Source organism: Mustela putorius, unplaced genomic scaffold (genome assembly GCF_011764305.1).
Source record: "Mustela putorius furo isolate JIRA1106 unplaced genomic scaffold, ASM1176430v1.1 tig00000275_pilon_pilon_pilon, whole genome shotgun sequence".
Lineage (NCBI taxonomy): Eukaryota > Metazoa > Chordata > Mammalia > Carnivora > Mustelidae > Mustela > Mustela putorius.
In genome coordinates, this window is record NW_025421341.1 from 6,650,928 (window position 1) to 6,676,299 (window position 25,372).

Sequence of the window (25,372 nt, forward strand, 5' to 3'; positions counted from 1 at the left end):
TTATGTACTTACCTTTAGTAGTTAATGTCAAACATTTAAAAAAAATTTGTTCCAGTTTGCACTCCTATTAACAATTATGAGAGTTCCATTGTTATGTTGTTGTCATTAGTCTTTTTAGTTTTATCTAATCTGGTGGAGTAATATCTCATTGTAGTTTCCATTGAATTTCTTTGATGACTAATGATATTGAATCCTTTTCATATGTGTATTGGCCCTTTTTAGATCCTCTCTTGTGTAATATTTGGTCAAATCTTTTGCCTGTTTTTAAATTAATTAAAAGTGGTAATTATAATAATATATTGCTATAATTATTATATAACTACTTATCTAATAATTACTTGATTTTCTTATAAATTCATATAAGTTTTCTATGTTTTTGGTATAAGTTCTTTGTTGGTTGTAAGTATTGCACGTATCTTCTCCCAGGCTGTGGGTTGTGTGTTCACTGTCCTCATTATTCTTTATCATGAACAAAAGTTCTTGATTTTAATGAAGAACAACTTGACAGTCTTTTCTTTATGATGCCCAGTGTTGTTGAGCTGTCTTACTTGCTGAAACTCTACTGTAAGTCTTGAAATCTGAAAGTATAGAGTCCTTTTGTTAATTCTTTCTCAATATGACCTTAGCTATAATAGGTTCTTTGCATTTCCGTGTACATTTATTGTCAGCTCATCAATTTTCACTAAAAATAACTTCCTGGGATTTTGGTTGGAATTGCATAGAAACAATATCAATTTAGAGACTGAAAATATTAATAGTATTGAGTTCCAATCTATGAGCAAGATAGACACTGCCTTTTACTTGGGTTTTCTTTAATTTCTCTCAGTAACTATAGAGATTTTGCATATCCTTCTCAATATTTATATCTAGTATTTGGTGTTTTGTGATGCTGTTAAAAATTATATTTATTTTTATTTCATTTTCTATTTGTGTCTAATATATAAAAACACAATTACCTTTTATTTAACTTCTTAATTTTGTATTTAAATTCAATTAGCCAACGCATATTGAATCATTAGTTTCAGATGTATTGTTCAGTAATTCATCAGTTGAATCTAAAACCCAGTGCTCATCACATCACGTGCCCTCTGCCACAATTAGCTTTTATATCTTGATCTTATATCTAAGAACGTTACTAAATTCACTTACTATTTTAAAGTGAATTGTAGATTCTCTTGAATTTTCTATATATACAAACATATCACGACAATTTTATTTATCTTTTCCAGTCTTGACACTATAATTTGTTGGTTTACTTGTTTGTCTGCTTTGACTTACTGAACTGGCAAAGACATAGTTAGTATGACTTTTTTTAGTTTTTATTATTTATTTATTTGAGAGAGAGAAAGAGAGGGAGCACAGCAGGGAGAGTAGCAGAGGGAAGCAGCCCCACCCCTCACCCCCCTGCTTGCTGATTTGAGAGCCTGTTACTGGACTCAATCCCAGGATCCTGGGATCATGACCTGAGCTGAAGGCAAACACTCAACTGACTGAGCCACCCAGGCACCTTGATATTTTTTAAATACCAATGCTCAGATCCCACCCCATACCAATGAAATCAGAACTTTGAGTACAGGGTGAGAGCACCAGTATTTATCTAAAAGCTCCCCAGATGATCCTAAAGTGTATCCAGGATTGAGAATCACAGTTCTTTAAAGAGAATTACTTCCAGTCTTGGGTAAGAGAAGATAGTAATTTTCACAGAATCTATTACCCTCTTCTAGAGAGTTGGAACAGAGAGCTCTGTAAGCTTTTAATCTTTTATGAAAACCTGGAAGAGAGCTTTTTTTTGGGGGGGGGGGGCTTTTTGCATGACTCACATTTTGTTGTCCAAAGAAATAATTTCAAGAAATCCTCTGGCTCCTGGCAAAAATAAACTTCTCACTTATTTTAACAGCATAGGAATCTTTTGACCAATTTTTGTTGTTGTTGCTACTCTTAATTAAATTATAGTTGACATACATTTAAAGTAAAAATACTGAAGGATATAGTATTTTCTTTCACTTTAAAGTAAAAATGTGCTCCGGGTGCCTGGGTGGCTCAGTGGTTTAAGCCTCTGCCTTCAGCTCAGGTCATGATCTCAGGGTCCTGGGATCGAGCCCTGCATCGGGCTCTCTGCTCAGCAGGGAACCTGCTTCTCCCCTCTCTCTGCCTGCCTCTGTGCCTGCTTGTGATCTCTCTCTATCAAATAAAGTAAAAATGTCCTCCAAATACTGAAACTAGGGCCAAATGCCTCTTCTGTTATAACCTAGAAAATGATAAGGGTACACTGAGCAAGCCAAAAATCTCAGTTAAACCAGCAGGAGCAGGCTGCCTGTTTTTAGGCTTTTAGGGAAAGAAACGACCTCAGCTCTGCCATTTTAAACTTTGTGTCCTTTCATGAACTATTGATCTTCTGTGACTCAATAATCCTGACATCACCGGACTGAGGTCCATATTGTTGCTTACCCTCCGCCCCTCCCCGTTTTACAGAGGAGGAAACGAGGGGTTCATAACTCAGCCAAATTCACCAAAGAGAGGGTGGTGGTGCCTGAGTGTGTGGCCAGGTTCGTCTGTGGGCTCAAGTCCAGCACATCACAGATCTCACCACCCCACTCAACAGATGAGGAAACTGAGGTCAGGAGAGAGGGAATGAATGACCCAGGGTCATAGAGCTGGTTGTGCACAACAAGTCTTAATTAGAAAAAAGGGGTTTAACCAAATGATATAAAGCCCAGCTTTCCATGAGCTAAAGCCACTCGCTACTCATAAACCAGATACCACAGAGAGCACCCAGCTTGGGACTTTCAGCTAAGCGTTGTCCTGTGTTTATGCCTTACAGGTGAGGCCCATGTAGAAGGGCAGGAACATTTCTACATGGAGACGCAGACTATCCTGGCCATCCCAAAACAGGAAGATAAAGAAATGGTGCTATACCTTGGAACACAGTTTCCAAGCCATGTGCAGGTAACAGGATATTTTTGGAAAATGAGACTCCAGACGTGCTGTGCTGTAAGGCCTTGCAACCAGGCACTGTGCTCCAGCGGCCTTTGGATTCCTTCCTCTCCTGGGACTCAAACTCTCTGTATATTTGACATAAGCTACGGTCCAGAATGAAGAAAACAGGGCAAACATTTCCCTAAAAGGGCTGACTTTTCAAAGAGATATGAAAACTTTGTTACCTTCCAAAACATGGGCAGGATTTATCTGACCCTTATAACAATTGATAGTGTAAAAGCTAATGTCAGGGAGGTCAGAGCCTTAGTATTATATTTAAATTTCCTTTTGTGATTCATTCGTGTCACTTCTCTGTCTTAATGTTTGCATGTATTGGCAATGCAAGTTTAAAGCAATTGCATTTCCAATGCAGTAGCAGGTGATTTCCAGTCCTGTTCCAGTGGTTGAGATATAAGACATTGCTGCACCCAGGCAAGTAGAAGAAATCCTCTGACATTCTCCTCTTCTGAGATGTAGAGATATTGGTTCTAGAATAGTGTCTGGCACAGGGGGATACTTAAACAGTTATACTGGCAGGAGGATTAATAACAAGTGTTACTGAGGGGAAAATCTGAGGGTTTCCTGGTAAAGGAGTGAGTTAGTACCTTGGGATCTTGTGGGGGTGGATAGGCTCAGTGGGAAAAGGAAGTTGTTGTTCAAGGCAAAATGAAAGTCTGAGGGGACTGATGTTGAGCTGGGGTGTGTCTGTGGCCTCCACAGTTGCAAGTTTTGAAGTGGACCACAGAGGAATGAGAAGTCATGGTTTTGCTCCTAAAAAAACTATGTGATCTCCCACAGGTTGCTGGGCACCAGTATCTTTTTCTATAAATTGAGGGAGGTGATAAATATTACTTCTGAGCTCTTTTGGCAGAGTATGCAGCTCTGGGCTCCAAATGGATAAAACATATGTCCCGGGTCACCATTGCTTTCTATCATCAATACCTTCTAACATACAATTAGTAACTTCATGAGGCATTTCCCAGGAGTAACAGGGTACAAGGTACTCACAGCCCACAGCCCAGAACCTGGGGCAGTATCTAAAGCAGGCCCAATAAAGAATTTGAATAGATAAAGAAAGTCTATGAATGACTAATAAGCACACGAAAAGATACTCACAGCATTGTCACTAGGGAAATGCACACCAAAACCACAGTGAGAAATCCACTCCACGTTGACTAGAATGGGTGTAATCAGAAGATGAAGATGTGCTCAATTGAAACCTTCATACATTGCGGATGGTGTGAAAAATGGCACAGCCTGGAAAATAACATGGCAGTTTCTAAGGATATTGAATATGGTGACTGCATAACCTAACAATTCCACAGTTAGGTATCTACCCGAGAGAACTGAAATTATCTGCCCATACAAAAATTTATACATGAGTGTTCATAGCAGCAATTTACAATTGCCAAAAGTGTAAACAATCAAATGCCCATCACTTGATGAATGGGGAAACAGAATATGGCATATCCATACGGTGGAATAATGTTCAGCCATAAAAAGGAATGAAATACTGTCACATGCTACAACTGAACAGCATGCTTTCCAACAACCTTGAAAACATTATGCCCAGAGAAAGAAGCCAGTCCCAAAAGACCACATATTGCAGGTTTACGTTTATATGAAATGTTTCAAACAGGTAAATCTAGGGAGACAGAAAGCAGATGAGGAGTTGCCTAGTGCTGGGGGGCTGGAGGAAGGTAAGGAGGGACTGCTCGGTAGATCCAGCGTTTCCTTGGGGACGCTTAAATATTCTAAAATTAGATTATGGTGATGGCCACACGACTCTAAAGATTCTAAGTCCACGGAACTAAGTACGTTCTCAGTAAATGCACTCCTGACGAGTCTGAGTCGGTAAGAAGTATGCCTTTCCCAGAGGCTACCGGTTGAACTGTATGTGTCATACTTTATTTGCATGAGTATTTGTCATACAAAGTAGTTAGAGGCGTTTCTTCACCTAGGCAGAGGGGAAGTACGCAGATGAGGGAATGAAATACCAAATTGCACTTTAATGTGGGAGGGAATGAAATACCAAATTGCACTTTAATGTGGCTTCTGGGACTCTTGCAGGAATTTGTGGCTGCAGCATTAAACGTCCCAAGGAATAGAATTGCCTGCCACATAAAAAGAGTCGGAGGAGGGTTTGGAGGAAAAGTGACCAAGCCTGCTCTGCTAGGAGCCATCAGTGCCGTGGCCGCCAACAAGTAAGAGTCACGGTAGCCGCTAGTAATGCCAGCGGTCCCGATGGTGCAGAGACCATTGTGTCCTTCTGGCCCTGCACCCCAGCTTCCATCCCGCGGGACACAGCCCTTCATCTCCAAAGGTGGGGTTAACGTGTGGGTGAAGGAAGACTGGACCCGAGCCAGAGATCTCTGTTCTAGCCCTACTCTTGAACTGCCCATCACTCACAAGGTCACCTCGACAAGCCACCTCAATTTCATCACCCATAAACTGGGGAAAATCATGTCTACCTGTCTTGTAAGATTATTATGTAAAATAGATGTAATCACTGTGTGTCTTGACTCAGACATAACCATGTATTACTTCCTTATTGACTTTAACTCTTTAAAATGTTTATGTTTTAAGTTATTAAAATAAATCAAGCTGAGGTTGTCTGAGTGGAAGAAAGGTCAGAACCCTAACCATCCGAGGGATTTGTTTTGTATGAAATAACCCAGGCTCTGCTGCTCCTGGGAATGTTCACTTCACCTCTGCATCTTCCAGATGGAATCACCAGACACAGGAATAGCCGTGACTTTTGTCAATGTTACAACTACTAAACCTCTAAATTTTCAAGACAAGCTTAACTTATGCTAGGCTACTACTGCAAAAAGAAAAACCGTGAACACCTTAGCTCATTGGCACTTTCTAAGAATAGAAAAGGCTATTTTATACGTATGGGTGTGCAGGCACTGGGGACATTCCTTCAGAAGCCAGAGGAGTCCTCGATGGACATTTTAGGAACAAGGAGCCTGGATGAAAAGGAGCCTGACAGAGCTAAAGAGAGCGTTGGTTCTCAACCTTTCCAGCCTCAATATCCCCCATGGCAGTCAGTTTAATGCCCTTTTAATATCCCAAAATAAATTAGTAACAATATAACCTATTTATATATATAATTGCAACATAATCATACAATGCCTTAATTTTTTTAATTTAAACTTTATTTTATTTTTTCAGTGTTCCAGGATTCATTGTTTATGCACCACGCCCAGTGCCCCATTCAATACGTGCTCTCCCTAATATCCACCCCCAGGTTCACCCGGCTCCCCACCCCCCCTCCCCTCTAAAACCCTCAGTTTGTTTCTAAGAGCCCACAGTCTCTCATGGTTTGTCTCCCCTTCCAATTTCCCCCAGCTCCCTTCTCCTTTCCTTCTCCCAATGTCCTCCACGTTATTCCTTATGCTCCACAAGAAAGTGAAACCTATGATAATTGACCCTCTCTGCCTGACTTATTTCACTCAGCATAATCTCCAGCCCCACCCACGTTGATATGAAAGTTGGGTATTCATCCTTTCTGATGGACTTACAATGCCTTAATGTTATTAAAAAAATAAATAAATAAAGGAAAGTAACTAATAACAAAATAATGTAGCATTTTGATAAATTCTCAGACATGACTAAACCAGGACAATAATAGTAATTGTGGGTTTTTTTATTTTAATGTCCCCAGAACTTCTGAAATGTTGTTTAAAGCACATGACTTCCTCCACTGAAAACCACTAAGCCTGATTATCTCAAACCCCCTTCCCCATCTCTTTGTTTCTACAATTTATCAACCATCCATCATATTGACAGAGTCATTTCCTATAGGACTGGACGCCCAATCCGGTTTATTCTAGAGCGTGGTGATGACATGCTGATAACTGCTGGACGCCACCCACTCCTCGGAAAATACAAAGTGAGTGAGATCAAAAAATTTTAGGAAACTGCCTAAAACATTGTTCAGTGATGACCAACCAACCGATAGGAAAGCCAATTACTAGATTCTAAACTGCTGGAGAGGATATGTGGATGCTGCCTACAACTGATCAGAACTTTCTGTTGGGATCCTAGTCAACTTGGGCATCCACCTCAGTGTCCTTCTGGTGACTGTCACATCGAACCATGTTCATAAGTTAGGTAGACTGACAACTGTGATCACATGTGTTTGTGTACTAACATGGTTGGATTGAGAAAGTGATTTTACTTATATCCCTTTGCAGATTGGATTCATGAACAATGGTGTGATCAAAGCTGCAGACGTTGAATATTATATCAATGGTGGATGCACTCCTGACGAGTCTGAGTCGGTAAGAAGTATGCCTTTCCCAGAGGCTACCAGTTGAACTGTATGTGTCATACTTTATTTGCATGAGTATTTGTCATACAAAGTAGATGAATTCTGTGTTCTAGTTAGAGATAAAATTTGGTTAAGTGGTTTTGAATATTTGATAGATGCGAAGTTTTATTTTGCTTTAATTCAGGTAATGGAGTACATTGTGCTGAAATCCGACAACGCATATCATATTCCTAATTTCCGGTGCCGGGGTAGGCCCTGCAAAACAAACTTGCCATCCAACACGGCCTTCCGAGGATACGGCTTCCCCGAGGCTGCAGTGGTAGCGGAAGCTTACGTAACCGCTGTGGCGTCTCGGTGTGACTTATCCCCTGAAGAGGTAACAAGTCAGAACGCCCTAAAAGAACAGCATTGGTTCACATATGTATGGAGAACCTGCATATGGCATTACATCAGCTTCTAAGTAGATTCTGAGAAATAAAGTACACCATCTGTGTATCAGTTCGCTTTGGGTATGTAGCAAGTCAACCACACAGCGTAATGGGCTGAAATAACAGAAAGTATTTCTTCTGGTTCTCAGGTCAGTTGGGTAGTTCTTCTGGTCTGAGCCAGCTCAACGGGAGTTTTATGGTCTAAGACAGCTTCATTTACATGTCTGGTCACGGGGCTGATGAGGGGACATCTCAGCTGAGAAGGGTCATATCCGCTTCACAGAGTCTCATCCTCCAGCAGGCCAGCCCGAATTAGTCCGCATGATGGCGGTCACAGAGTCCCCAGGAGTGGCAGGAATGTGGCAAGGCTGCGAGTGTCTGCCTGTATGAATCTGTATCAGCCCATGGGTCAGAGCAAGTCATATGGCCGATCCCAGAGTCCGGGTGACACCACCTTGAGCATGAATACAGAGAAGGAAGTGACTGCGTTTGTGTAGGCGTTCTACCACAGCTCCGGATTCTGAGGAGCTGATCTCAACGGTTCAGAATAAGAACGTGTTGTGTAGGGGAAGAATAATTCTGAGTGGGGAGTATTTTGTCTCACCACTAACACACTGGTGGCAAGGCTCACAGTAGTTGGGACCTGCTCTTTCTCAGGGTTGTGGTGATGTTAACTGAGATAAGACACTTGGCCTACAGCCTAGAGCAGGTGGAGTGCTTACCCGTATTTTCTGTTGTTATTGTGGTTGCTGTTGTTGTGATGTTATACATGTACACTTGTACTCGCATATCTGCAGCCACTTAAATGGTTTCTTTTTGTAGAAAGACTTTCTTCTTATCAGGTATATCACAAAAACCCATGCTAAACTAATGGAATAAGCATATACCCATAAAATCCATTCTATTGTCTTTCAGGTTAAAGAAATAAACATGTATAAGAGAATTAGCAAAACAACCTACAAGCAGACATTTGATCCAGAGCCCTTGCAAAGATGCTGGAAAGAATGCCTGGAGAAATCTTCATTCTCTGCTAGGAAACTGGCTGCGGAGGAATTTAACAAAAAGAACTACTGGAAGAAGAGGGGGCTTGCCGTGATTCCCCTGAAGTTTACTGTTGGGTTCCCTGTGGGCTACTACAGTCAGGTGAGTTTGAGAGAGTTGTCTGTCTGCTCACCAGAAGCCCTTTTCCACGTGACTGGCTAGCTGAAAACGGCAATTTTGTGCAACAAAATTGTGGGCAGAAAGAAGAAACCAGGGCAGATTCCTACAGCAGGGAACAAAGTAGGTTTAGGCAAACACAGGACCACAGGAATCAGGGCAGATCGGGTGTGACACGGTACCAGGACTTAGAAAGTGATCAATGCAGAATCTAGCTCGAGGGGTCTGACCTAAGGCAGGGCCCCAAACATGAGCATTGGGGTTTGGGGTCTAATTTTAAATCCATGAGAGAACTGGGAGAAATAAGAGGATCTCTTTTTCTCTTTCCTAAATTCTCAGAACAGTGGGGTCATTTGAAGACCGAGCTTTCAAAAACACACTGAGAACAGTCAGAACTACCCCATTCACGCGGGGACTTGGAGTTACTCTGTGAAAGCTCGGTGACTGCTGTGCTTTGTTTTCATTTAACCTTGAACAGTGTTTCATGGGGCTCTGCTTCTGATTCGGTCTTATTTTTTTTTTTTTTTGCTTCTATCCCCATCAGCCTCTGAAATGTCCCCTTAACAAAGCCATGCCAAAGGGTGGAATGAATGTCTCTCACCAGATCGCCTTCCGGACACACCCTTCCTTGGCGTCCACTAACAAGGCAGAAAGCAAAAGGAGAGGGTGGCTGGGGAAGGCGGGAACACTGCACCTCTTGGAGCAGCTGCTGTCTTTCCCCCAGGGACGCTGCTCAAGCTAGAATAACACGCAAAACCTCCTTTAAAGGAAAAATTTTCTGTGGACTCTCAGTGATCATTTATATTATTTATTTTGTTGTTATTTGGCTGTGAGTAATCCCAAAACAAGGAATAAGCTTTTTATAGCCTTTATCAAATACAAACAAAATTGGAAATTAAATAAAAATAGTATTACTAATGCCAGTAAGATAATAGTAACATGAACTTACTGTGGTAGAATATGTGGCTTCTTTAAAACTAACTCCTCGCTCACAAAATGATGGTAGTTCCAGCTGCTGCTGCTGTACAAGGCAATTTGAAATATTTATCCTAAATGTCTATGTAAGGTGTGCTGACACCGTGCCACCTCTCGTCTCTAACATGTCCCATGAGTTAAAATAGTCCTACTTGGTGGTTGCACAGTCATCGACATAAAATGTAACACACACTCTGAAAGCCTGTGGCCATACTCACTGTTACATGGCTATCCGTTACTCTCGTTAGATTATCATAAAGTGAAAACACAAAGTTTAAAAGTTCTTGTAGAGAATTTGACAGTCCTGAGAATACAGTCTCAGACTTAGGAGACCGGCAGAGCTCAATTAGTTGACATTTTCAGTGCTCGGTGGTGGAGACACAGGCATGACCACAGGGGTCAGGTCCCAAGAGGGCACCTGTAGGATGCTGAGCACATGCACCAGCCTGAGAGAGGAATTGCTCTAAAGAAAAATTCCAGCAACTTGCAAACCACCTAACACAGGCCAGCTTCCTCCCTCCTCCCGCCTGGTCCCTGGAGCCACTTGCACAGGCTGTGGATTCTTCCACTGAAACCGTCAGCCCCGGAGAAAGACAATAGCAGGGAGTTTGAAGGAGACAGCCTGGCATAGATGTGGAGGACATGGGGCTCAAGTTAGGAGTTGTGGGTGTCAGTCCTGACTCTGTCACAAACTAAGCACCTGGGTTTGGCCATTGCTTTCCTCCCCAGGCTTCTATTCATTCCCCCCAGGGGCAAAGTGAAGAATTTGGATTCAATCAGTGGATCCCAAACCTGGCCAATCATCAAAATCACCTGGGAGCTTAAAAACATGGTTGCTTAGGCTCCACCTCCCAACTTCTTACAGAGTTGGAATTTCCAGAACGAGACCCATACCTTTTCCCTGCCGTGATCCTGAAGGTCAGCAGCATTTGGAAACCATTAAAACATCTCAAGGGTCTTCCAGCTCCTCTAGTACTCAAGGCCATTTGTGCCTGGAAATGTACCCATACAGGTTCTATTTGCTTTAAAATTAATTTCCATGTCCTGGAAAGAAGAAGAATGAACTATTGTGCAAGTTGGGGTCATGGAGTGACCTCAAAGCAATCCCACAAGGTCCCCAGAAGGCCAAAGACCGGTAGGAGGGGAGATGTGCCACCATTCCTACATGGACATGGATGGTTTTCCAGTCTGGGCTTTATTGACAGGGGTGGTCTATTGCCTCCTGTAAAGGCTTTCTTCTCCAGGATAACCAGTGAGAGATTGGCTCAATAAAGCAAAACCGTTCATCTGGCGACCTCAGCTAAATTCTCAGCAACATTGAGCCTCATCATTTTCCAAAATGATGTAACTATTTCCCCCAGGCTGCTGCTCTAGTCCACATCTATCTTGATGGCTCCGTCCTGGTGACTCATGGTGGCTGTGAAATGGGACAAGGCCTTCACACCAAAATTATTCAGGTAAGATAAGTGTCTGTCATCTCCACTGTGGCAAAGTATAGCGCCTTGCGGTCGGCTTAGCGGTTTTGTTCCTGTTGAGCAGGAGAAATACCATCCCGCTACATGTACAGCTCCACTGTAAGACTCGTCCTGGTTTCAGGAATGCAGACCACAGGGGGTGAAGGAAGCGAATGTCAGAACTGAGGAGATACGTGATACTCTTCTTCCTGAACACAGAGAGTCGGGTCTTCTGAAAAATGTGATTCCAGTTTTCAAAGATAAAATACTTTTCAGCTTTGTGGCACCTGCTCAAACCAGTGCTATGTTAATTCAGATCTTCAATTAAAAATGGATGTGTTTAAAAGGATGAGAAATTAGGTTTGTAGAATTTGCAATCTACTTAGGAACTCCACATGAATGGGTATTTCAGAAAGACGTGTTCCTAATACTTTTTTAAAGAGCAAGAGATTATTTGTAATGGGAAATTTTTCCTTCTTTTTTTAATATTGAATAAGATACCTGAATCAAATTGTGGGAGCAGGTATTGTGGGAGAGAGTGGAAAAAACAAACTTCTCTCCTAATGAGAAGTAAGGAGAAGATACTTTCCTTAAGGAGATAATACTCTTTAGTAGAGTACTTGGAATTGGGAAATTATAAAAATCCACAGGGCCTTCTTTGAACATATCTTGCTTCTTCATAACAAAATCCTTATACCTGCAAAATGTCCCACAAAAGAACCATAATCTACTAAATTATCTGTAAATCACAAGATGAAGGTAAAACAGTAAGACCGGGCCCCAGCCTTGCCTGCTGCATGTGTCCTACCAAAGTAGGTGTCCCAGAGTGACCGCACCGCCACATGGCTCTTATGAAAGTGGAATAAAAAGCAAAGCACAGAACGATTCTTTGGTTGCTTCAAACTCATCATCTCCATATGAAACCCAAGATGCTGTCTTAAATGTTTGTCCCAATAGGACCGTGAGGTTTTATACTCAGTTCAAAAAAAGAACTAGAAAGTTTTTAATTGGGGGGGGGTGCTTAAAGTCAATGGAACAAAGAATATTCTTCTGCTCTGGACAGGTGGCCAGTCGAGAACTGAACATCCCGCAGTCGTACATACACCTGTCCGAAACAAGCACCGTCACAGTGCCCAATTCTAGCTTCACGGCGGCGTCGATGGGAACAGACATCAACGGGAAGGCTGTGCAGGTGACTTTTCCTTCAGTTCTCAGTCACCCAGTGACAGTGCGGGAGGAGACCTCGTCCTGCCCCTCCTTTTATGGAAGATGAAACTGAGTTCAAGAGAGGTCAAGTGGGTGGGTGCGGATCATTCATTCAGCTTATGATGTGCAGAGTCAAGACTCCCAGTCCAGTTTCCTGAGTCTCCCAGCTGGTGCTCTTTCTGCTGTCCGGGGCTGTTTTTCATAATGAATGTTCGGTTGCATGTGAAACCTGCAAACTTCAGCAACCTCTCTTTGTGTTAGATGAGAGAATGCCAGCCCGCCAGCTCTCACCCCAGCACACCGGAGAAGTGCAGAGTAATCACGTTACTAACGGGGCATCCTCATTCCAGGAAGGGCTTGACTTGTTTTTTAACCTCTCTAAGGATTAGTTTCCTCTTCTGCAGAACTTCACCCAAATATCACCCATCTCATAGAATCACTGGGTGACTTGCAGAGATCATGCAACAAAGCCACCACACCTCCTCCCTTCTCCCCACACTCTAACCTCCAGAAAACCACTGATTGACCATTTATCACCCATAAAAGGCAAACACCTAGATATAAAAAAATTTCAGCCTGTCAAATATGCCCATGTATCCTGTGAACCATGGATTCCCAAAGTATGTTCCTTGGAACAGAAATCCCATGATGGTCTCAGTGGAGAAAACGGATTCTGTAGTCAACAAGTTTGGGAAATGTTATGTACTACATTCCACTCATAGAGGCTTATGCTGCATATTAGCATGATAAATGCTCTGACAAGCCCTGCAATGTAGAAACCTCTTTAGCTTTGTCTCACCAAGTTTTTCCCCAGCTTGCTTAACCATGAAAACATTTTCATTAATAAAACCCCTCCTAATATCTATAGAATCAGCACCCAAGGTAAACAGTCTCGAAAATTCTAATTTGGTTAAAACATGTAGGTGACTGAGTCCATTTTTCACCTTTTATCTAAATTCTAGTTGCCTTGCAAGCACAGGTGGCACAAAGACACTCAGTGCATAGCTAAACATAGTCTCAGGCATTGATAAAGCAGACATACTTTAAAAAAAAAAAAGGAAACTAAATGCTTTTAGAAACATTTTTATATTTTATAATGAAGAATCGTCATTTAAAAGTCATAAATTTGTATGACTTCTTCACACTTAATTTTATTGATCCCACACTGATTTAATGAACATTGACTGAGGGCCTACCACATGCTAGGTAGTATAAGCAGTAAATGAATCAGGACAAAGTCCAAAGAGCCTGCCTGCTCTCACAGAGCTTACATTCAAGCAGATAACACATCAGTCACTCCTTGAGCCCGGTCGTGAACACAGCAAGGAAAGAAGCTGGGCAGGTTATTAGGGAGCAGAAGGAGCTAGCTTTCTATGCGTGAGAAGCTGCAGCAGGCCTGGGGGACTGGAGCAGAGACTGTAAAAGGGAGCAAGGTAGAACAGGGAAGAAAGATAGCAGAGAAGTGAGACTGGGGTATAAATGTTTTGTGGGGTTTTTTTAGATTTTATTTATTTGACAGACAGAGATCACAAGTAGGCAGAGAGGCAGGTGGTGGGGGCGGGGTGGGGGGGAGGCAGGTTCCCTGCTGAGCAGGGATCCTGATGCGGGGCTAGATCCCAGGATCCTGGGATCATGACCTGAGCCGAAGGCAGAGGCTTTAACCCACTGAGCCACCCAGGCACCCCAAATGTTTATTCTTGAAGCTGGATAAGGGGGGGCTAGTGTATTATTCTCTCTGTTTTTATGTATTTTAGTATTTTCTATAATGCAAAAACTGGAAAATTTTCTATCTGGCATTTAGAGCTTCAATAAAGGGAGGAGACCCTACCAAACAATGTAAGCTGAAAGAATTCTCCATGCAAAGAAAGGAGTTCAGGAAGTTGCAACTTGTTCAGGAGGTGAAATTGTTCTCTGCGATGTCTCACTCTCTTAAAGGGAAGACTGTCAGACTACTGAGTGTAAAGCTATGTGTAGGCGTACAAGGTCAGGACATGATTATAGGAAGAATACGTGATATTTGGGCAGGTAGGAATCCTGTGACTTGGGCTGCGTCGGATGTGGCCCTCTTTTGGAAGGCCCCCATTTGTAATAAGGTCAGTGATAGAAAGCTGAATGAACCAGCAAAGTGATTTATGAAAACAAGGGTCTCTGGGGCACCTGGGTGGCTCAGATGATTAGGCGGCTGGCTTTTTGCTCAGGTCATGATCTCAGGGTCCTGGGATCAAGCCCCATGTCTCAGGGTCCTGGGATGCAGCTCTGTGTCTGGCTCCCAGCTGAGTGGCGAGTCTGCTTCAGGATTCTCTTTCCCTCCACCCCTCCCACTCTTGCTCACTCATTCTCTTTCTAAAATAAATAAATTTTTAAAAAGAGAAAAGAAAGAAAGAAAACAAGGATCTCCCTAACACATGAGAAGCCAGAAACCATTTCCAAAGAGGGGATGATAGAAAAGAAAGAGCACCAACTACGAGAGGGCATGAGAGGTGATCTGAGGTTGAGCTGAGTACGGAAGTGCAGACTTGAACAGATTCCTGTTTGAACTAGGGGTAGAAGTCAAGTTGAGGTCCACTGATATCAGGAGTCAACAGGTTTAATCTCAAGGTTCCAAGATTTCACCTCAATCCTTCTTACTTTCATTGCACTGCTAATGTTTTAAAGATTTAAAAAGGACATCATACATCATCAGAAGGACCACTCTGTAAGTGGAGTGTTGCTAGAAGATCTCTTTGCCCACATTCGGGAACAAGAAGTATACTTTGTGTTAAGGCAGCAACAGACGAGCAGAGATGGACTTCATAGGTAAACACTGTTTTCTTCTTGCCCAGCAAAAAGCCGATGATGTCAAGGTATAAGGTGCAGATGAAAATCTCAGGCAATTTATGTAAGAAGAGTGGAGAGAAAATTACTCTGTTGGCAGGCAAGCAGCAGCACACCGAACCCCAGCGCACCTCGGGGAGAGCAGCCGAGATGGCCCCATTCCAAGCAGCAGTTTAGCTTCAGAGAAGCAACATCATCAACCAACTAAATTAATGTTGTTATTTTGGATTTTATTGGTGTGTAGATTGGCTTATGAGCTTTGTCATTGTATTTTGCTTGGAGGTACAAAAGAGCTATAAATCCAGGAGACTCAACTAACTTTATGTTAGCATATATTAAAACAAAATTATAATAAAAATAATGGACATCAACACCGTAGGATCCACATGAATATTTGTTTCCTTCAAAGGGATTCCCTAAATGACTCAACTTTAAGAAACCCTGCCTAGAGGACTAGCAAGCAGGCTCACAAAACTGATGGATTCCATTTGAATTGATTCGAATATTTAGCATTTTGCTGTTTCCTGTGCCTTTTATTTCTGTCATATCAAATATTTATTTTCAGAATGCCTGCCAAATTCTTATGGCCCGTCTTCAGCCAGTCATCAGGAAAAACCCTAAAGGAAGATGGGAGGAGTGGGTGAGTGTTTCCGTCCTTGGCCTGCCAGGACAAGCCAGATACATACGTGCAGATGGGCGGTGGCCCTTAACGCCTGGGCTGACGGGTGCTGCCTGTTCAGGAGACAAAGCATTTACTAACATTTACTTCTGCTTTTCTGAAAAAGCAAAAGCCATGTCTGGATTCACTGAAACTTGATTTTATTTCAGAGCCTGATTTCTCACAGAGAATGCTCTAAAGTAAAACACACCTTAGGGTTACTGTCCCAGCTCTGTCACTACTAGCTCTGGGAGACAAGGGTCACCCTCAGTGCCTCAGGACCTTGGTTTTCTCTCCAGAGCAACAGAGATGATAGCAGTCCTACTATCAAAGGATGACTCTATTTTTAATAATTATTATTAATATTACCATTAGTATTCTTATTCCCAGCCCTACCCAGGTTATACTCTAGGAGGGAAGCTGATGTACTATACTAAGTGACAGTGGGTCAAATTATTTGGGGGAAAAAAGCAGAGGAAAAGTACATACATATATAGACATGAACATACACATAGAAACATGTGTGTATACGTACATATCTGTGTAGATACTTACATACAAAAGTGTGTGAATATGGTCTAGCCCCCTCCTTAATTTAAAAAGCCAAAAAGGCATTAAAAAATAGCTTTAAAAAATAAACTTTACACTGTCCAACAAACGATAGAGGGCCTTGGGGCATAAGCAGCTGCCCGTACACATCTGTTTGGAAAAGCATGGCCCATGGCTCGTACAAGGTGCACGTCTCAACTGAGGTGAATGCGGGTAGAAAGCTTGTCCCAAACAGGAGGAGGAAGGTATTTTTCATTACTTTCCCTAAATTTATATCTCTTTGTAATCAATCATCTCTTCCAGATTACAAAAGCCTTCACAGAATCCATCAGTCTCTCAGCTACTGGATATTTCAAGTAAAGGACATTTTACTTTGGGTTGGATTAGAGCTGGGCAGAGACAGTGTACATTCAGCAGTGCGAACAGGTGCCCGGAGAGCCCGGGGGGGCCCTGCGGGGTGCCTGCTGTCGGCGCTCAGTGCTGGCTCACGTTGGGGAGGCCCAGGGCTTCCACCAGGAAGGCCGCCACAGCTATTTACACACACCGGGACTAATTCCAGTAACTGCCTGCTGGAGGGTCGGGCCCAGACACTGAGGGCCTTTTCCCTGGGCCTGCGGTGGAACCATTACAACTCTGACCACACCTGCGCTTACTGAAGAAGGGGAGGGATGCGGCAGCCATGGGGTGGGTGCCCTCTCGATCCCCAGGCCCCACAGCACAGGAGGCGATGAGACCACTGTGAGGAAAAGGGCCTTTCCTTTTCACTGCTGCTTTCTCTTCTCAGAGGCTACCAGACTCACATGGACTGGGAGAAGGAGAAGGGCGAGCCCTTCCCGTACTATGTGTACGGTGCGGCCTGTTCAGAGGTTGAAGTGGACTGTCTGACCGGCGCTCATAAGGTAAAGAGCAGTATTTGGGTTTGCCCTCTGCATCGAGTAAACACAAACACTGACGTGCTTGCCGTGCCGTACGTGATAATCAACTTGATCCTGCAGGTGGAAAATCCAGGGACAGACAGCCAATTGCAGTCAAGAACTATTTTAAATAAATCCTTTTTTCCACTGTGTATTTTCTCTTGGAACAGCTCCTTAGGACTGACGTCTTCGTGGATGCTGCTTTCAGCATAAACCCAGCCGTGGACGTCGGACAGGTGAGTGATACCAGCATGCTCTGACCATAGGAACTTTTTGGTCGGTTCCATTCAGAAAAGTACTTCCCAGAATTCTGCAGGGTTGTTTATACCTGGTGCAAGTTCTCTGCTATACATTAAGTATCTGACGCACACGCACACAAATGGATGAAATACTGGAAAAAATTTCAAGAAAAGGCTAACAATCATTGTCTTTGTAGGGCAGGAATATGTGTGACTTAGCCTGCTTTATAATTCTCCGTGCCTTCTAATTTTTCTCATGAATATTAATATGTTTGTAATTAGGGAACACTACATAAATACATAATAATAAAGTTCCATTAGTATTCATATTAATATTAAATTTAAACAGACTGCAAATAGGGAAATGTAAAAGAAAGAGAAATACTTAAGCATAATTTTTTGCCTCCTGCTGAATTTAATTCTGATTTTAATCCCACAAACAATAAAATTAAGGCACCGAAAAGTCTTTTTAAACTTTGAGTTAAAGACTTTCTAGCTGTTGGTGTAGCTTTGCTTTTTTCTACCCTGTTACTGAAGGTGGAGCCAGTGGACCAGCCACCTTAGCCCCAGCCAGACCTACTAACCCGCCCCCACAGTGAGGCAAGGCAGCTGGTCCCCAGGGTCCACCTGAGGAGCATACTGGAGCCATTGAGCAGCTTAGCGTCACACCTGACAGACACCTGGTGCTTTCATCTGCCAGCAGCTTCCCAGTATCCTAAGTCCTAAGAGACTGGTTTACCTGGGTTGGCCGTTGGGCTTTATAAGGAACAATTTTATTGATCCCTCTGTGCTTTTCAAGATGTGGTCCTCAGACTCTGCAACAGAAGTACTTGTAAGTGTTTATGGAAACATGGATTCCTGTACCCAGGAATTCAGCCCAGGCTTAGACTTGGTCTGTCTTAACTTTGCTGGGCTGAGACAGAAACCGGCACATTTAACCTGCACCTGAAATTCATCTCAAGCCTATAAAGTTTGAGAACCACCACTCACCCAGTCCTCGACCCCCCTTCCCTGTCTTACCCACTTCTCCCAGATCCTTTCTGCTTCTTTATCTTTTAAGCAAAGGCAGAAAGGGAGATGTCATGATTAAGGAAATCCTGCATTTGTCTCACCGGAAAAGGGAAGAAAATGAGTATATTAGACTTGATCTCTTAGACTTCAGTCTTTTCCTTTAGGAATAAGAATTTGGAAATATCCAAATCTAAAATTTAGATTCATATACCTTAATTTTGCATTTTCAATAAAATACAAACTGTAATTCTCCTTCAATTCTTTAACTCCAGGCAGACACCCCTTAATCCTTTTTCCTAGAGCGTATTTGTTTGTAAATAGAACTCAACATGACTTTTAATAAAAATATTTAACTTAATATAAGTTTTTTCCATCCCATCTTATTTAACATTTATCTACTTTCCATGGTAATTTATAAAGGGAAGTAAAGAAATACGGATATTATAATAACCTACAGTGTTCCATGCATTCTAGTTCATGTTCCTTTAATGTTAGCTTCTTTTTCATCTAATTCAACAGACATTTACTAAGAACCTATGTAAAAGGCCTCAGGTTAATAATAGAATACAAGAAGGCCATGGCCTCCAAATGCTCATACACATGAGAGAGAGCAAGGAGGAAGAGGTGGATGGAGGAAATACTCTCTGAGAGCCACTATGTGGGGGAATGTGTTCAAGGTAGAGTGAGCTGGGAGGAAGTAGGTCCTAAATCCACCCAGGAGGTGGTAGAAGGATCCAAAAGGCTCCAAATAGGCAGCAACTTGGAGGATGACTAGGAATTCTCCAGGGGGACAAGCTGAGATGGGGAGCAGTGAAGAGAGTCAGGGGAAAACCACAATACAAAGACTTGGCGGTCCAAATGGAATCTGGTGGGCTTGAGAATTACCCAGAACTTACCAAGAGTCAGGTACCTGGAGGATGGGTCACTTGGGCAAGAAGAACTAGGGATGAGACCAGGCAAGATGAGAAGCACCAGACCCTGCAGGACCCTTTGTAAACCCACCCCAGGCTGTCAAGGATGACTCACTATGGTCAAGAGAAATGGTTCCATTTTCAGTCACATTGGAGTAGTTCATCCATCAGTATCATATACTTATAAACTGTGAAATTTTTGCCTGTAGATTGAAGGAGCATTTATCCAAGGCATGGGGTTGTACACCACAGAGGAACTGAAATATTCCCCGGAAGGTGTCCTCTACTCTCGAAGTCCAGAGGACTACAAAATCCCGACTGTCACTGAGATACCAGAAGAGTTCTATGTCACTCTGGTGCATTCCCGAAATCCCATAGCCATCTACTCGTCCAAGGTAAGAACACAAGACCTCTATGTTAGTTCGTAGGGCTCCCATACCAAAGGACCACACACTGGGTGACCTAAACAACCTAAATAAGAGATACATTTTCTCACAGTACTGGAGGCTGGAAGTCAAATCAAGGATTGCTTTCTTCCAAGGCCTCTCTGGATTGCAGATGGTCACCTTCTCCCTGTGTCCTCCCATAGTCGTCACCTCTGAGTGCACAAGTCTGATGTCTCTCTCTGTATGGCCTAATTTCCTTTTCTTGTTAAGACAACAGTCATGTTGGAATAGGGCCCTTCCTAAAGACCTCATTTTAACTTAACGCACCTCTTTAAAGACCTTATCTCCAAACATGGTCAGAGTCTGAGGTAGGGGGTTAGGACTTCAACATATGAATTTTGAGGGAGCACAGTTCGGTCTATAACAATCTACCCTTTCAAGAAATAATGGTCTGAGCACAGACCACAGACCAGAGTACTTTGAAGGAAGAAAGAAGAAAAATCAGTACAAAGAAGCATTGGTGACTCATTCAAAATATAATGCCCCCTGAATTTGCTTACTCCTTTGAATTAAAAATCTCAGCAGGAAAAGGGAAAAGAAAAGCAAATTCATGGCAAAGTGGTGCTCACTGACTCCAGAAGACCGAGAAGACTCTTCACTCATGAAAGCGAGCTTGAAACAAATTTAATCAAAACAAGAAAGGTCAGGGGTGCCTGGGTGGCTCAGTGGGTTAAGCCTCTGCCTTCAGCTCAGGTCATGATCTCAGGGTCCTGGGATTGAGCCCCACATTGGGCTCCCTGCTCAGCAGGGAGCCTGCTTCCCCCTCTCTCTCTGTACCTGCCTCTCTGTCTACTTGTAATCTCTGTCTGTCAAATCAATAAATAAAATATTAAAAAAAAAAAACAAAAAACAAGAAAGGTCAAGGAAGAGTAAAACATCTTAGGTCATTAGGCTAAGTGCCACCATGAGATAAAACCGAAATTGTAGGCAAATTTTACCAGCCCAGAACTTTATTTTCTGCACCCTTTACATATCCTCCAGACTCAGTTCCCTCTTATTTGTCTGCCTCTCTCCACACCTCCCCAAACTGGAACAGACTTTCAAACGAGTTTCTCACTCTTTGCTCTGAGCTGTAAATAGCTGCTGATCTAAGAGGTATTGAGTCTGTGTTCCCTGGAGCATATGGGCTCTGATTGGCCCATAAAGACCTCTGGTGAGGATTCTTGAATACAAGTGCACAAAAAAACACAACTTCCCCCAACTTAAGTTCTATTCTGAGCCCACATCTGGCCAGACAGATGGTAGGCTAACCTTAGATTTTTCAGGAAATTTCCTCTCCTTCTTTAAGTAGGTCAAGATTGGGAAGAAGACAAGACTTCCTGTCTGAATGGCCTCTATCTCTACTTCTGCACCAGGAGCGTCTCTAGAAACCATCCTGACATGGGGTGCAATCCTGCCTTTTAGAGTCTAGCCACCCCCCTGCCAGTTTGCTCCAAATAGGACATAAGACCTTTCTGCTCCCCTCCTCCTCACTTCAGAGGAAACCCTTTCTTCTATCAGCTCTACATCTCCCTCTACATTTGCTTTAGAGGTGAAATCAAAGCCAGGGATAGGCTTTATTTGCTTGGAGATAAAGGCCAATCTCTGAAGCCCTGAGCACAGACCACAGACCAGATTACTTTGAAGGAAGAAAGAAGAAAAATCAGTACAAAGAAGCATTGATGAATCATTCAAAATATAATGGCCACTACACTATTAGTTCAGAAACATCCAGCACGCACCAGGGACGTTCGCACACAAGCAGCTTCAACAGGTCACTCTTTACTGTCGTTTAGGTTCAGCTACAAAGATTGCGGTTGTTTTGTTTGGGTTTTGAGTTAAACAAAAATGGTCTGGAACCCAAAGTGGAATATTCTAGAGGCCACCAAGGGTTTTGGTCTTTAGAACTTTACCTGGGCAAAGGAATTGCCCCACTATCCTGATGTCCTGGAACATCTTCATGAGCGACTTTGAGGAGGACCCCACACACAAATCAGCATGGGGGGCATTCGGTTCTGGCAATTCAGACATACTCCATTTTAAGTATTCCATACTCACTAGAAGAGGTGAGTGTGCATGTGTGTGTGTGTGTGTGTGTGTGTGTGTGTGTGTACTCAAATTAGTCCTAAGAGAACCATGCATTTCTGACAGCCTTTTACCTTCCTCTCAGGGGTTGGGTGAGACTGCAGTGTTCTTGGGATCCTCCGTGTTGTTCGCCATTTTTGATGCAGTGACTGCTGCCCGCGAAGAGAGGGGTCTGACCAAGATCTTCAACCTGAAGAGCCCAGCAACTCCTGAGTTTATTAGGATGACTTGTGTGGATCAATTTACTGACATGGTAAAGGTGGTGAGGGGAGGTCCCTGTGGTAATCACCGCTTACATGGGCCTTCAGGTTCTTAGTATGGATTTGGTCACCATGACAAAACCCCAGGGCAGGTTTATCTTTTCCAATGAAAATTCTCACTCTGCCTTTACCTGCTACTGCCTATATACTTTAACGTAACTGCAAGGTGAGCAAAACTCTTCAAACGATGGCTTGTTTCAGACCCCAAAGAAAAGCCGACTCAGTGGAGCTAATGCTAGTAGCAAATCCACATGGTAGCTAACTTCTTGAAACACTTAATCAAAATGCAGTTGAGGTGGTATTGTGATCACCTTAATAACTAAATGGGATGAAATAGATAATGGATCTAGTCAATTATTCAGAAAGCATTTGTTAAGCCAACTGGTAAAAACAATTTGAATTAAAATATCAAAATCACTGGGCACTCTTTGATATGCCTTGTAATGACACACAAATAGAACACAGTTTCATTTACCAGCTGCTAAAAATATGTCTAGAACTATCATCAGAGACTGTTCCTATATTGAACTGCTTACTGCAGCCCTAACTGAACTGGATTGCACTTTATGCCTTTGAAAGTACAGGGCTTCTGAATAAGATGCATCTTATCCCAAACATAAGTTTCTGAAGATAAAGAGATTTATGACTCAAGGATTGAAAGGAATAGGAAAACTATATATTTTTTATAAGAATAAAACAGACATTGGGTTTTTCTTTTTTAAAAAACAGTTTTTCTTCTGAATTACACATTTTGCATATATAACATTTTACTAATAATTATCTTCCTTCTTTTTTTTTTTTTTTTTTTTTTTTTTAGATTCCTAGAGATGATCCTTCAACATTTACACCTTGGTCCATCCGTGTGTCTTAATACTACATTTCTCTTAGAAAATGAAAGAATACATGATTGACCTTAAAATTTTCAAACCAGAACGAGTATAAATTGGCTCCTGATTGTCAAGGATAATTTTAGTATTTTTTAGCTATTCTCTGTGGTTTAGGTCGCTGCGTGATTATGTTTTAGGACATAAATTTATACCAAAAGATATAATGAAGCTTAGAATCAAAAATCCTTCTTATTATTTCCATTATCCTGAAGATCTACAACATCATGATTTTAAAACATGGTAGAGTTTCCATTCCCATGGAACAACTCGAGAAACTGCTTGTGGTTTAGTCTTCAGAAATCTGATCACTCATAAAATCATCCACCCCCAAAACTCTCAGGATTGGATCCCCAAAGCCAATGGTGTGATTATGATAACCAGCTCACCTGGAAAAATTCGTGATTGATAGCGGTTGCCAATTTCTGTGGTGTAAACAAACCCACCTCGGCCAATTCCGGGCCACTAACAATGTGGTCTCTGAACATGAGGTTGGAAGAAATGTCTGTAATTGACTCTTGTGGTCTCCAGCACTGCGAGCCCACCACAATCCTCAGGCTCCTGCCTCTCCCATGTGGCCAGTTTAACTGAGGCTTAGGGGTGTAAACCGTTCAGAGCCTCCAGCGGGTCCTCATCTGCCATGAGCATGGCAGTGTCTTCCTTTCCCGGGAAACTACACAGAGTAGAAATAGTGATCTCAAATCATTCTGCAGCCCCTTGATTTGGCTCAGTGTCTGAGAAATGAAATCGGCACCACCTTCCTTTTGCCATTTCAGAGGAGCACTGAAATCCTGAGGGGTTGGGTTTTGTTTTTTTTTTCAGTTATTTCTTAGCCATTTTGCATTGCATTTTCCAAAGGAAGTGCAGGGTTATGCCAGAGATGTTCGGTCCCTATGAGGTTTGAAACAAAATAAACAAACTGAATCACTTGTTGGAATCTGTGTGCTAGATATTAAAGCTCTGCATTTATTCACAGAAACTTTGTGGTAGAAGAAAAAGCATGAATGACTGTTGATGTGTGTTTGAGACCAGACTGGGGGAAGAGAAGGCTGGCAGGAGAAAGGAAAGGCTTCTTTCCAAAGAGAAGTCTCACCAGTCAGTGTCTTTTATTCTAGGAGGGGTGTGTGCATATGTGTGTGCGTGCGCGCGCGTGTGTGTCTGTGTGTGTGTACACATATTTTTTTTTTAAGATTTTATTTATTTATTTGACAGACAGAGATCACAAGTAGGCAGAGAGGCAGGCAGAGAGAGGAGGAAGCAGGCTCCCTGCAGAGCAGAAAGCCCGAGGCAGGGCTGGATCCCAGGACTCTGGGATCATGACCTGAGCTGAAGGCAGAGGCTTAACCCACTGAGCCACCCAGGCGCCCCTTAAATGTCTGTTTAAATTCACCCAATAATTTAGTTTGCCTAGAACCGAGCCCACACAAACTCATTGTGCCAGACAGAACAGAAAAATAGGATTACTGGTTTATTTTTCTAGCAGTAAAAGAGGAAGACACATTTATCACAGACACAAATTAATTTAAAAAGTATTGTACTCACAGACCATGTGGTCAAAGCCACTGAAAAAACAGAAATTGAATTTTTACAGAAAAAGTCTGATCACTTCAGCAGTACTTAATGAACTTGAAGAATTGGGGTTTGGGATAAAGTATTTACATAAATAGTACATTTTACAGAATAGCAATTTCCAAACAAAGGATTAAAATTCTAATGCCCTTTAAATTTGACGATTTTTAGCATCTATTATATTAAAACTTAATCCATAATACTAATTTAGATAAGTATCTTAAAATTTAATTATTGACTGTCTCTTTTAAAGTGTTATCATAGTGACAGTTACACAGAAGTGTAAGATAAGATCTTTCTAACCAGTGATCTGTAAATGGTCAAGAGCCCTTTCAATGGTTAAAACATGATCATTATTAACTTTGGGCAAAACAGCTGTTGCTTTTTTTTTTTTTTTAATATTTTATTTATTTATTTGACAGACAGAGATCACAAGTAGGCAGAGAGGCAGGCAGAGAGAGAGGAGAAAGCAGGCTCCCTGCTGAGCAGAGAGCCCGATGCGGGGCTCGATCCCAGGACCCTGGGATCATGACCTGAGCCGAAGGCAGAGGCTTTAACCCACTGAGCCACCCAGGCG

The 25,372-nt window shown here is 42.4% G+C and overlaps 1 protein-coding gene across 2 annotated transcripts in view; it reads left to right on the plus strand.

The window, feature by feature from the left end:
• The window catches only part of LOC101693479 (aldehyde oxidase 4-like), a 57,067-nt gene extending 32,912 nt beyond the window's left edge, over nt 1-24,155 (plus strand). The window contains exons 21-35 of one of the 2 annotated variants that reach the window (XM_004781999.2): nt 2,822-2,946; nt 5,047-5,180; nt 6,787-6,874; nt 7,179-7,265; nt 7,440-7,631; nt 8,599-8,826; nt 11,178-11,273; nt 12,334-12,462; nt 15,856-15,930; nt 16,801-16,853; nt 17,282-17,396; nt 17,582-17,647; nt 19,782-19,967; nt 22,168-22,335; nt 23,160-24,155. In XM_004781999.2, the coding sequence (XP_004782056.1) occupies nt 2,822-2,946; nt 5,047-5,180; nt 6,787-6,874; nt 7,179-7,265; nt 7,440-7,631; nt 8,599-8,826; nt 11,178-11,273; nt 12,334-12,462; nt 15,856-15,930; nt 16,801-16,853; nt 17,282-17,396; nt 17,582-17,647; nt 19,782-19,967; nt 22,168-22,335; nt 23,160-23,213 (1,796 nt within the window). In that variant the 3' untranslated portion in view covers nt 23,214-24,155. The remainder of the gene's footprint in view (nt 1-2,821; nt 2,947-5,046; nt 5,181-6,786; nt 6,875-7,178; nt 7,266-7,439; nt 7,632-8,598; nt 8,827-11,177; nt 11,274-12,333; nt 12,463-15,855; nt 15,931-16,800; nt 16,854-17,281; nt 17,397-17,581; nt 17,648-19,781; nt 19,968-22,167; nt 22,336-23,159) is intronic. The other variant, NM_001310168.1, reaches the window with a different exon arrangement.
• The last annotated feature ends 1,217 nt before the right edge of the window (nt 24,156-25,372 follow it).